A 13,743-nucleotide genomic window follows, 5' to 3' on the forward strand; every position below is an offset into this window, starting at 1 on the left:
CAAAGCTCCAGAGATTAGAATACAAAGAGATGGTTGCAGGAGGCAGAGAGATTGCTTCGAGTCACTGGACTGGGCCATATTTAAGAACTCATCTGTGGATCTGAATGAATACACCATGGTTGTAATGGATTTCGTTAGAACAATTGTAGACAACTGTGTCCCCACAAAATCATTCAGTCTTTCCCAATCAGAAGCTCCAGATGAACCATGAGATCCGCAATCTGCTAGGAGCCAGGTCAGAGGCATTCAAGTCTGGTGACGAAGAAAATTTACAAGATCTCCAAAAAGCCAACTCACCGGCTAATTGGCAATTCCGGAATAAATGAATCAATGAAGGATGAATCAACACTTGTGGCGGGGTTTGAATACTATCACCTTTTAGTAAGTTAAATCAAGCCACAAAGACAACAACAGGGCTTTGCTTCCAGATGAGCTCAATGCCTTCTATGCTGGCTTTGACCATCAAATGGAGGGCGGAGCTTAAGATGATGGTACCTAATGGTGACTCTTTTACTTGCATCTTTGGAAACAGCTCTATTTTTATCTTTAATATCTCTCTGTTTTTCCTTTTCAGGGTTCTTTTGAAGACCCTGACCCAGAGTTACACCTGACTTTAGTTCTTTCCAGAAATGGGACCCACTCTCAGAGCCTCATGACCTGCTGCTTTTTGAAATGCCGAGGATGAAGCCTGGAAGACTAGTGAACCTTCAGGATGCCCAATTTTCATGGCTCTGGAAACAGCCGATTCGAGGCCGGTGCCACTGCCTGATGTGTCATGGGAGTACATGGAAGATTGAAAGCAGCGAGCTGACTGCGTGCCCAAAGACCCAAGCTCTTTGGGCACAGAGCTCGGAAAAGGTGATGCAGCAGACTTCTAACACCATAAATCAGCGAGTTGTTTTGTTATGTCTCCCCTCTCGCTGTGAAATGGGGACAACTCTTTTTCTCTTATTAGGGAGAGAGAGCAAGCCTGTGATATGTCAAATTACCGGGTGAATGAGTGAATGAGTAGCCTTTGGGGTACTGCAAGTATGTGTCTTCATTGATGCTTTGCTGCACACTTGAGTGCTCGGTGGAGGGTGCAGATGCTTTTTATGCTGGTGGGGGAGGGGTGGTTGTTGCTTTGCTGCTGATTATGTGTGGGAGGGGGAGTGGGGGGGCTTTGCGATTCTAACATTTAACTGTCATTCATTCTTTGGGGCACTCCTCTGTTTTCATAGATGTTTGCGAAGAAAAGGAATTTCAGGATGTATACGGTATACATTTTTCGGACATTAAATATACCTATTGAAAGATGATCCTATGATTTCAGTCTCTGAGGCTGATGTGCGAGCAGACTTCAGAAGGATGAACTCTCAAAAAGCATCTGGCCTAGACTGCGTACCTGAAGGGCTACCGGTGCCTAAGAAGAATGTTATATCCTGCCTCAATGACTATCACTCAGCAGCACTTAAATCCAGTGATGAAGTGTTTTGAGAGGTTGGTGATGAAAAATATCAAGTCCTGCCTGAGAAGCAACTTTAATCATCTCTAATTTGCCTACTGAAGCAACAGGTCCACAGTAGATGCCATCGCATTGGCTCTTCACTCAAACCTAGAACATATGGACAGCAAAGGTGCATACATTAGGAAGATCATTATTAACTACAATTTAGCATTCAATACCATCATCCCCTCAAAACTAATCAAGAAGCTTCAAGACCTTGGCCTCAATACCTCCTTGTACAATTGGATCGATTTCCTCACTTGCAGACCCACAGTCAGTTTGGATTGGCAACAACATCTCCTCCATCAGCACAGGTGCAGAACAAGGTTGTGTCCTTCGCTCCATGCTCTACTCCCTTTACACATGACTATGTGGCTAAGCATAGCTTCAACACCACATTCAAGTTTGCTGACGACATCACTGTTGTTGGCTGAATCAAAGGTGGTGATGCATCAGCATAAAGAAGAGACTGAAAATGTGGCTGAATGGTGCCATAACAACAACCTCTAACTCAATGTCTGCAAGACCAAGAAGCTGTTTATTGACTTCAGGAGAAAGAAACTAAAGGTCCATGAACTAGTCCTCATCAGAGGAGCAGAGGTGGACAGGGTCAGCAACTTTAAATCACTTGGTGTTATTATTTTGGAGGACCTGTCCTGGGCCCAGCACGCAAGTACACTCACAAAGAAAGCATGACAGAGCTTCTACTTCCTTAGTTCACAGAGATATGGCATGACATCTAAAACTTTGAAAAAATTCTACAGATGTACAGTGGGAAGTATATTGACTGACTGAATCACAGCTTGGTATAGAAACACCAATGCCCTTATATGGAAAATCCTACAGTCCAGTCCATCAAGGGTAAAGCCTTCCCAACCATTGAGCACATCTACACAAAGGCAAGGCAGTGAATGTTGTCAACATGGATTTAGCAAGGTATTTGACAAGGTCCCAGATGGGAGGTTGGTCAAGAAGGTTCAGTCACTTGATATTTAAGATGAGATAGTAAATTGGATTAGACATTGGAGAAGCCAGAGAGTGGTAGTAGATGGTTTCCTCCTTGATTGGAGGACTTTGACTAGTGGTGTGCTGTATGGCTCAGTGCTGGTCTGTTGTTGTTAGTCATCTATTTCAGCAATCTGGATGAAAATGTGGTAAACTAGATCAGCAAATCTGCAGATGACACTAAGATTGGAGGCGCGTGGACAGCGAGGAAGACAATCTGAGCTTGCAGTAGGATCTGTACCAGCTGGAAAATGGCAGACGGAATTTAAGTGTGAAGTGCTACATTTTGGTAGGAATAATCAAAATAGGACATACATGGTAAATGATAGGGCATTGAGGAATGCAGTAGAACAGAGTGATCTAGGAATAATGGTGCATAGTTCCCTGAAGGTGGAATCTCATGTGGATAGGGTGGTGAAGAAAGCTTTTGGTATGCTGGCCTTTATAAATCAGAGCATTGAGTATAGGAGTTGGGATGTAATGTTAAAATTGTACAAGGCATTGGTAAGGCCGAATTTGGAGTATTGTGTACAGTTCTGGTCACCGAATTATAGGAAAGATGTCAACAAAATAGAGAGAGTACAGAGGAGATTTACTAGAATGTTACCTGGGTTTCAGCACCTAAGTTACAGAGAAAGGTTGAACAAGTTAGGTCTTTATTCTTTGGAGTGTAGAAGGTTGAGGGGGGGGACTTGATAGAGGTATTAAAATTATGAGGGGGATAAAGCTGACGTGGATAGGCTTTTTCCACTGAGAGTAGGGAAGATTCAAACAAGAGGACATGAGTTGAGAGTTGAGAGGAAAAAGTTTAGGGGTAACACGAGGGGAACTTTCTTTACTCAGAGAGTGGCAGCTGTGTGGAACGAGCTTCCAGTAGAAGTGGTAGAGGCAGGTTCGATATTGTCATTTAAAGTAAAATTGGACAGGTATATGGACAGGAAAGGAATGGAGGGTTATGGGCTGAGTACAGGTCAGTGGGACTAGGTGAGAGTAAGCATTCGGCACAGACTAGAAGGGCCGAGATGGCCTGTTTCCGTGCTGTAATTGTTATATAGTTATATAGACAGTTCGAAGGACCTGTTTCTGTGGTGTGGTTTTCTGTGACTTTATAAAAGGGTCAGAGGGAGAAAAGCCTGAATAACATCATGGCCAAACCAACTTGCACACTGATAATTAAAAATGACATGAGCAAATGCAGTAACCAATTAATAAGGCTAATGAAATGATGATTCTTATTAACTAGAGGCCTGGAGTGAGAGGAAAATGTGGTTTACACTGCAGCTGTACAAAGCTCTCATTGGACAACATAGCACAGTTTTGTGTCACAACCATCTTCTGAAGGAATACAGTGTAAATTTACTATAACGATACCTAGACTCCAAAGGTGGAATAAGAGAAGAATTATTCAAACATTTCCCTCTCTAATTTAAGCTTCAAATTTATTGAAATGTAGAAGGTTTATGTGACAATTAAAGTTTCTGATAATAGTAGTAAGTGAGAAAATTCTGGGAAATTAGCACCAAACCTTTAAAAAACATTATCACTTTCTGGTAGAAACATGGGATTCTTCTGTAACAAAAAAATCTAATCAAATCTGAATGAACTTCTACATTTTTGGATAAGTGCCAATAATGTAGCTTTACTGGATTTGCTTAGCAGATAGTGCTGGAAGGCTGCCACAATATACCATATCAAATGCAAACACAAGTTTCATAAGATTATGTGAACTAAACTGAATTGAATTTGTATTTATATTTGTACTCATCACAGGAGAAGATTGAATGGGTTTAACTGTTTTTCACTTCAATATTTGCTAACAGTTTACATTTATCTGTTGCACACATCTATGGCAGTCTATCTTATTTGAGGATGGAAATGTTCCTCTTCCACTTGCTCCTTATCTCTTCACCACATTTGAGGTGCCAAGAAATCTATTTAGATATATTGGTTCTGTCTATTTGAGCATTTATAAAAAAGCAGAGTATTAAGCTGTACAAGTGAACCTCATGTACTAGTAGCCATGCTTTAAAATATCTCAAAATTGAAAGGAGTATCTGCTTTTGAAAAGTCTATTCAGCATTTACAGAGTGCAGAGTGCAAAAAAAAAGATCAAATAACTACAGGTGCTAAAAATGTGAAATATTAATAGAAAATAGTGCAAATGCTCAGCAGGTCTCGCAACATTTATGAAAAGAGAAAATTAGTGAACATTTCAGGTCAAAGACCCTTCATAGAAATAGTTTTTTAAAATTCCATTTAATATACAGTGGTATGCAAAAGTTTGGGCACCCCTGGTCAAAATTTCTGTTATTGTGAATAGTTAAGCGAGTAAATGATGACCTAATTTCCAAAAGACATAAAAAGTTTAAGATGACACACTGCTTTAATATTTTAAGCAAGATTACTTTTTTATTTCCATCTTTTACAGTTTTAAAATAACAAAAAAGGACCCAAAGCAAAAGTTTGGGCACCCTGCATGGTCTATACTTAGTTACATACCCTTTGGCAAGTATCCCAGCTTGTAAATGCTTTCTGTAGCCAGCCAAGAGTCTTTCAATTCTTGTTTGGGGGATTTTCACCCATTCTTCCTTGCAAAAGGTTTTTAGCTCTGTGAGATTCTTGGGCCCTCTTGCATGAACTGCCCTTTTGAGGGCTATCCAGATTTTCAATGATGCTTAGGTCGGGGACTGTGAGGGCCATGGCAAAACCTTCAGTTTGCGCCTCTTGAGGTAGTCCATTGTGGATTTTAAGGTGTGTTTAGGATCAGTATCCTGTTATAGAAGCCATCCTCTTTTCATCTTCAGGTTGTTTGTTTTTTTTTACAGACGGTGTGATGTTTGCTTCCAGAATTTACTGGTATGTAACTGAATTCATTTTTCCCTCTACCAGTGAAATGTTCCCCGTGCCACTGGCTGCAACACAAGCCCAAAGCATGATCAATCCACCCCTGTGCTTAACAGTTGGAGAGGTGTTCTTTTCATGAAATTCTGCACCCTTTTTTCTCCAAACATACCTTTGCTCATTGCGGCCACAAAGTTCTACTTTAACTTCATCAGTCCACAGGACTTGTTTCCAAAATGCATCAGGCTTGTTTAGATGTTCCTTTGCAAACTTCTGAAGCTGAATTTTCTGGTGAGGATGTAGGAAAGGTTTTCTTCTGATGACTCTTCCACGAAGGTCATATTTGTGCAGGTGTCGCTACACAGTAGAACAGTGCACCACCACTCCAGAGTCTGCTTAATCTTCCTGAAGGTCTTTTGCAGTCAAATGGGGGCTTTGATTTGCCTTTCTAGCAATCCTATGAGCAGTTCTCTCAGAAAGTTTTCTTGGTCTTCCAGACCTCCACCTGACCTCCACTGTTCCTGTTAACTGCAATTTCTTAATTACATTACGACCTGAGGAAACAGCTACCAGAAAATGCTTTGCTACCTTCTTATAGCCTTCTCCTGCTTTGAGGGCATCATTTATTTTAATTTTCAGATTGCTAGGCAGCTGCTTAGAGGAACCCATGGCTGCTGATTGTTGGGTCAAGGTTTGAGGATTTATAAAGCTTTGATATTTGCATCACCTGGCCTTTCCTAACAATGACTGTGAACAAGCCATAGCCCTAACAAGCTAACTAAGGTCTGAGACCTTGGTAAAAGTTATCTGAGAGCTCAAATCTCTTGGGGTGCCCAAACTTTTGCATGGTGCTCATTTCCTTTTTTTCACTCCAAAATTGTACAAAACAAAAATAATACACTAATCTTGCTTAAAATGTTGAAAAGAATGTTTCATCTTTAACTTTATGACTTTTGGAGATCAGTTCATCTTCTATTCACTTAACTATTCACAGTAACAGAAATTTTGACCAGTGTACCCAAACTTTTGCATACCACTGTAACTTCCTTTTAAATAAACCACACTTTTACTTCTAAGAGCTATTCAGCTGGAAAATCAGCTTCACCAATTTGATATATTTAATACCCTCATCTTTTCTATCAGCTGAATTGATTGAACCAAATAACAGCATCACCTATATTCTCTGTATATTGTCCACTACTACCTTCAATCATTTTCCATCTTTTGATTCTCAGGAGAGATTCAAAAGAAATGAAAAGTCAATTAAGGCATTGAAAAGTAAGTAAGGGAACACCAATGTCTTTGAGCGAAAAATCCGACAAAAGGTAGTGAGTTCCGCCCAGTACATCACAGGTAAAATCCTCCCAACCATTGAGCACATCTACATGAAACACCATTGTAGGAAAGCAGCCTCCATCATCAAAGATCCTCATCACCCAGGCAGTGCTCTTTTCTTGCAGCTGTCATCAGGCAGAGGTAAAGGTGCCTCAGGACTTACACCACCAGGTTCAAGAACAGCTACTACCTCTCAATCATCAGGTTCTTGAACAAAAGGGGATAGTTACACTCATTTAAAGACTCAGTTATATTGTTATTTAATGCTCATTATTTATTGCTATTTATTCATATCTGCACTTGCAGTTTGCTTACAGTCAACAGTTCCTGATGTTTGCAGTTTACAGTTCTATAGATTTGCTAAGTATGCCAACATTAAAAGAATCTCAAGATTGTATGTGGTGACAAGTATTTACTCTGATAATAAATTTTACTTTATTTTACTTTTACACAAAGCAGAAAGCACCAGGTTCAAGGGTATCTTCTATCTTGCTGTAATAAAAACTAATAATTACAGTGCGTATAAAAACGTATTCACTTCCCTTGGAAGTTTTCATGTTTTACAACATTGAATCACAGTGGATTTAATTTGGCTTTTTTTTGACACTGATCAACTCAAAAGACTCTTTTGTGTCAAAGTAAACACAGATCTCTAAAATGTGATCTAAATTAATTACAAACATAAAGCACAAAATAATTGATTACACCCCCTTTAATACAACACACCAAATCATCACTGGTGCAGCCAATTGGTTTTAGAAGTCACATAATTAGTTAAATGGAGATCACCAGTGTGTAGTCAAGGTGTTTCAATTGAATGTAGCAAAAATACACCTGTGTCTGGAAGGTTCAACTGGTGGTGAGTCAGTATCCTGGCAAAAAGTACACCATGAAGACAAAGGAACACTCCAAGCTATTCCGCAAAAAAGGTTATTGAAAAACACAAGTCAGAAGGTGGATACAAGAAAATTTCCAAGTCACTGAATATTCCTTGAAGTACAGTTAAGTTAATCATCAAGTGTAAAGAGTTTGGCACAGCTGTAAATCTGCCTAGAGCAGGCCTTCCTCAAAAAACTGTGTGACTGTGCAAGAAGGGGACGTGAGGGAGGCCACCAAGAGACCTGGAGGAGTTACAAACTTCAGTGGCTGAGATGGGAGAGACTGTGCATACAACAGCTGTGACCTGAGTGCTTCACCAGTTGCAGCTTTATGGAAGAGTGGCAAAGAGAAAGTCACCTGGGAAAAAAAAAACTCACATGAAATCTCAGCTAATGTTTGCCAAAAGGCATGTGGAAGATCCTGACGTCAGCTGGGAGAAGTTCCTATAGTCTGATTAAACCAAAATTGAGCTTTTTGGCCATCAGAATAAACACTATAGAAACACAGCAAACCTACAGCACAATACAGACCAAACATGTCCTTACCTCAGAAATTACCACAGTCCTCTATTTTTCTAAGCTCCATGCACCTATCCAGGAGTCTCAAAAGACTCTATCCACTATGTTTAGTGTAAACCCAAACAGCACACATCATCAAAAACACACCATTCCTACCGTGAAGCATGTTGGTGGCTTCATCTTGCTGTGGGGATGCTTCACTACAGCAGGCCCTGGACGGCTTGTGAAGGTAGATGGTATAATGAATGCAGCAAAATATATGGAAATCCTGGAGGAAAGCTACACAACAATGGCTTAAAAACAACCAAGGTAATGTCCTGGAATGGCCAGGTCAGAGTCCAGACCTCAATCCAATTGAGAATTTGTGGCTGGACTTGAAAGGGGCTGTTCATTCATGATCCCCATGCAACCGGATAGAGCTTAAGCAGTTTTGTAAAGAAAAATGGGGGAAAATTGCAGTATCCATATGTGCAAAGCTGATAAGAGTCCTATCCACACAGACTAAAGGTTGCAGCCAAAGGTGCATCTACTAAATACTGTCTTGAGGGGGTGAGTAGTATGCTATCAATTATTTTGTGTTTAATTACTGAAATTAATTTAGACCAATTGTAGAAATTTGTTTTCACAAAAGTGTCAAATAAAAACCACTGTAATTCAATGTTGTAAAACAACAAAACATGAAAAATTCCAAGAGGGGGTGGATACTTTTTATAGGCACTGTATGTAGTCCTCTAGTCTGCGGTCTTGTAATAAACATCTCTTTATGCATTGTATGCAAAACAGTTTTTGCACTGCATTTCAGTACATGAGATAATAATAAAACAATTTACAAGTTATAATTCAAAATCATAATAAGTGCACCTTCAAATTATACCAGAACAAATTCAACATTTCTGTGCAGGTATAGTACTCATGTACTGTCAGATTAGAGGCAAATGTTCTACAACTTACTTACGTAAAGCCCATACAAATAATGGGCAACAAGGGGCTTCAAACCAACATAATTTCACAATAAAATGTGCATTGAAATACGAGAGAAAAATCTAAAAAATTATTAAATGATCTTACCTGGCCCATTTCATCAAGCTTTACCATCCATCCTTTCTTAAAATTCAAGAGATCCGGCTAAAATATATAAAGAAACAAAAATTAGATCAGATCAAATCAGAGACTCAATGCTCAGATATCAATTACATTTAAAGTCAAAAATAAAAACTAGATATTGATAAACGGAAATAAACGCAAAAATATTGGAAACATTCAATCAGATAGGAAACATGTATAGAAAAAGAAATGGAGATAACATTTCTAATCCTATAGTTGCTGCTTAAAAGGCCTGCCAGCATTTGTTTTATATCAAGCACATTTAAGGGCTGAACTGAGCAAATTTTAGGACAGAGGTTATTGAAGACGAAATGTGAAAGTGGATGACAGTTAGAACCACCAGTAACTAATAGTACTATTATATTACTGGGTCAATATTACTGGATCAGGCCAAACAGATTTAGGAGCACCCCGTAGACCGACTCACTTTGAGATAGTGAGGCTGGCTGGCATGCACTCTTCTTACACCTGCTCATCCTCCATCATTGTTGCTTCTTTGGTGCCCTTGCATGCTGCTTTTGTTTCTTTCAGACTTAAGAAAGAATTTGAATATCAATATCTCTCAGGAGTAGAACTCTGAGGACTGGGAACTGCCTATAAGCGTTCTCTGTGGAATACCTCAGGGACAATGTTGCCCAAAAACAGCAACTAAATGGAAAGGATTCTTAAGGATAGGATCTACGAGCATTTGGAGAAGTACAGTCAACTCATAGGTAGTCAACATGGCTTTGTGAAGGGAAGATCATGCCTCACGAGCCTGATTGAGTTTTTTGAAGAGTTAACAAAATAAATTGATGAGGGTAGGGCAGTGAATGTGGTCTACATGAACTTCAGCAAAGCATTTGACAAGGTCCCTCATGAGAGACTCATCCAGAAAGTCATGAAGCATGGAATAAGTGGAACCTTGGCTGTTTGGATAAAAAATTGGCTTAAAGGAAGAAAGCAGAGGGTAGTTGTGGAAGGAAAGTATTCTGCCTGGAGGTCGGTGACTAGTGGAGTGCCGCAGGGATCTGTTCTGGGACCCCTGCTATTTGTGATTTTTATAAATGACCTGGATGTAGAGACAGAAGGACAGGTGAGTAAGTTTGCGGATGACACGAAGATTGGAGGAGTTGTGGATGGAGTTGTAGGTTGTCGAAGGTTACAAGAGGATATAGACAGGCTGCAGAGTTGGGAAGAAAAACGGCAGATGGAGTTCAATCTGGACAAGTGTGAAGTGATGCATTTTGGAAGGACAAACCAGAAGACTGAGTACAGGAGTAATGGTCAGTTACTTAAGAGTGTGGTTGAACAAAGGGACCTTGGGGTTCAAATCCATACATCCCTCAAGGTCGCTGCGCAGGTTGACAGGGTAGTTAAGAAGGCCTATGGGATGCTAGGCTTCATTAACAGGTGGATTGAGTTCAAGAGTAGAGATGTCATGTTGCAACTCTACAAATCTCTGGTGAGACCGCACTTACGAGTATTGTGTTCAATTCTGGTCACCTCATTATAGGAAGGATGTGGAAGCTATGGAGAGGGTGCAGAGGAGATTTACCAAGATGTTGCTTGGTTTGGAGAACAAGTCATATGAAGCAAGGTAAGCAGAGCTGGGACTTTTCTCTTTGGAGCGTAGAAGAATGAGACGGGACTTGATAGAGGTCTACAAGATTATGAGAGGCATAGATAGGGTGGATAGTCAGTACCTGTTTCCCAGGGCACCAATAGCAAACACCAGAGGGCATATGTACAAAATTAAGGGAGGGAAGTTTAGGGGAGACATCAGGGGTAAGTTTTTTTTTTACACAGAGGGTTGTGAGTGCCTGGAATGACTTGCCAGGGATGGTGGTGGAGGCTACAACATTAGGGGTATTTAAGAGCCTCTTGGACAGGCACATGGATGAAAGAAAAATAGAGAGTTATGGGGTAGTGTGGGTTTAGTACTTTTTATTTAAGGATTATATGGGTCGGCACAACATGGAGGGCTGAAGGGCCTGTACTGTGCTGTAGTGTTCTATGGTAAATATCTCAGCTTATCTTGGCATCTTTCTTATGCCTCATTATATTTCTTTACAGCTATTATCTTAAATTTCACTCTTCTAATAGGATTTTTACAGCACCCCTTCCTTGAAGGTCTTTATCCCCAATTTGTTTCCTTATCAATTTAAGATACCATTGGAACTCTTTTGGAATTTCTATTTAACTTGTAACCCATTTCCCATCTTTTTACTTGTCTTATTTCCATTCTTAGGAAGTGGAATTTCAGCTACATTTGAATAGTTAGAGCTGTTCTCCTGAAAGATTGAAAGGAGATCTGATAATGTGTCCAATAACATGATTGGTTTAGATAAGTTAAACAAAGGAAATATGTTCCTATGCATATAATTCAGTGATCAACCAACTTATTAAAATTTGGAGTATAAAATACAAGGCAGCTACAGGGAGAATCTGGAATTTACTGTCTATGAACGCAATGTAAACACAGCTGTCAAAATGATTTGGATAGGTATTTGAGAGGATTATTAGAATTTAGCTTGACATTTGGGTTTTCAACTAACAATTAAATTTATCAGCTTGTAATAAAGAGATAGTATCTGAGAAATACTGTGTTAATAAAGTAATAATTATATTGCAGAGAAAGTTAAATTCCATTTTATGATACTTTCAAAATGTAATTTCTTTTCCCCTCACCTATAAGTGTAAATCTGAATATCCTCCAGTATCCTTCTTATGGCTATTATTCATCTGATCCACTATAATAATTGCCAGGTTAGTCAAACACAAAATACCTCAGAGTTCAATGGAACAAGAGAGTCCAACCCATATTTCTACTGTTCAACACAGGGAACACAGGCAAATCTTATCTAACTAGTCCACCATTCAATACAATCTGTTAACACAACATTACTTTCCCACACTATCCCATTTATCTAGATTTTTTTAATATCCAAAACTATTGATCTGGCTCAAATAATTATTTTAGAATATATTGTATTTTAAACATAAATATTTAACTGCTACAGGAATACCAGTAGAACAAAAATTTTACCGTCATTATAGATTCAGTGGTTCTTCTGTCAAGGGATTTTGCACGCCGAAGAGGTGGTACAACAGAAGAATGAAACCGTTGCTCTCTGACAGATTCTTTTTGTATTTCCTAAAAAAAATTCAAATAAATATGAAATTTAACTTTAAACATCTCCTTGATTTAAAAAAAAAGAATAATCGATACACTAAATAAAATTAGGAAACACTGAATGAGAACCAAAGTTAATATTTCTGGTCTAAGATCATTTGTCAGAATTGATATCCTTATGAAGGGTGCTTGACCCTATGTGTTAATTGCTGACTGTTTCCAGTACCACATTTGCATTTGATGTACAAGTTATTCTGTCCTCCAGAAAGGTTTGCAAAGATATCCTCCTATCCTGGGCAGAGGGTATTGATCTACTTTCAGTACTAGGTTGATGGTGACCTTTAAGTCACCATAGATTCTGACAGACCCATTCTTATTGACTGCTGGGACCACTGGCTTTGCCCACAGGCTCCATTCAAACTTGGAAAGAATTCCTTCAGCCTCCATGAGATCTAGCCCACTGGCTACTATATGGATGGTATAAAGCACTGGATGGGCTTTGTAAAGCTTGGCTGTGGCATTTTCATTTAACACTATTTTACACTTGATATGTTTGAGTTTTTCAATGCCATCCTTGAATACTGCTGTGATATCCAATATATTTCTTAAATTGCTTTCAGTTGAGTCTATTGCAAGTGATGCAACATGCAGATGATAGATGGACCTCCAATCAAGTTGTAGTTGCCTCAACCAATCATATTCCCACAATGCTGGCCCTCCTACTTTCCCACATGCAAGCCCAATGTAGCTTTTTGGTTGCTGTATTTCACTGTTACAAGTGCATTCCCATAGGAGTTAGCTTTTCTCTAGTACAAGTTCTCAGTTGGAAATTGGCAGTCTTCCGTTCAGTATCTTTGAAATGCTGTTCAAACTCATTTTGTGGAATGATTGAAACAGCCAAGCCATTGTCAAATTCTATTTTAATGAATTGCTGGTATAAGCTATATTGCTTATCTCTTGTTATTTTTCACATGGTAAGTCTCAATGCTGTCCAGTCCTGTCACTTTTTTAAAAAAACTCTAACATCTTGTTTTTTTTAAACTCAAAACGCCTCACTGCACTTTTTAAAAATAAAATATCTTGTTGTACATTTTTTTAAAATCGAAAGTCTCACTGCACTTTTTAAAAAGAATTGAACATCTCAGAGCATTTTTTAAAAAATTGAACATCTCACTGCCCTCCAACAGGCTCATTTTAAAACTTACTCACTGCCACTTATGTTTTGTAACTCCAAAAATAGTAGAATGAAAAACATGGGGAAACTAGGATAAACATGTATGCTTCGTTCTCACTTCAGTGAGACACGCACGTATGACGTGGCAGTGTGATGATGTATGTCATTCATGTACTTTAACATATAACCCACAATAAATTATTTAAGCAACAAAAATGCTTAAACAAACAACATATTTACAATATTAATGAAATATTAAATACACAACACATTGCCTAGCTCCAAA

General features: G+C 39.0%; 1 protein-coding gene across 5 annotated transcripts in view; it reads right to left on the reverse strand.

The window, feature by feature from the left end:
- Positions 1 to 13,743, reverse strand: part of LOC140714546 (uncharacterized) — a 441,169-nt gene that overhangs the window by 140,050 nt on the left and 287,376 nt on the right. For all 5 annotated transcript variants that reach the window (XM_073025825.1, XM_073025824.1, XM_073025827.1 and 2 more), the window contains 2 exons: positions 12,197 to 12,304; positions 9,133 to 9,189 (listed from right to left, as the gene is read on the reverse strand). In XM_073025825.1, the coding sequence (XP_072881926.1) occupies positions 9,133 to 9,189; positions 12,197 to 12,304 (165 nt within the window). The remainder of the gene's footprint in view (positions 1 to 9,132; positions 9,190 to 12,196; positions 12,305 to 13,743) is intronic.

Source organism: Hemitrygon akajei, chromosome 22 (genome assembly GCF_048418815.1).
Source record: "Hemitrygon akajei chromosome 22, sHemAka1.3, whole genome shotgun sequence".
Taxonomy (NCBI): Eukaryota; Metazoa; Chordata; class Chondrichthyes; order Myliobatiformes; family Dasyatidae; genus Hemitrygon; species Hemitrygon akajei.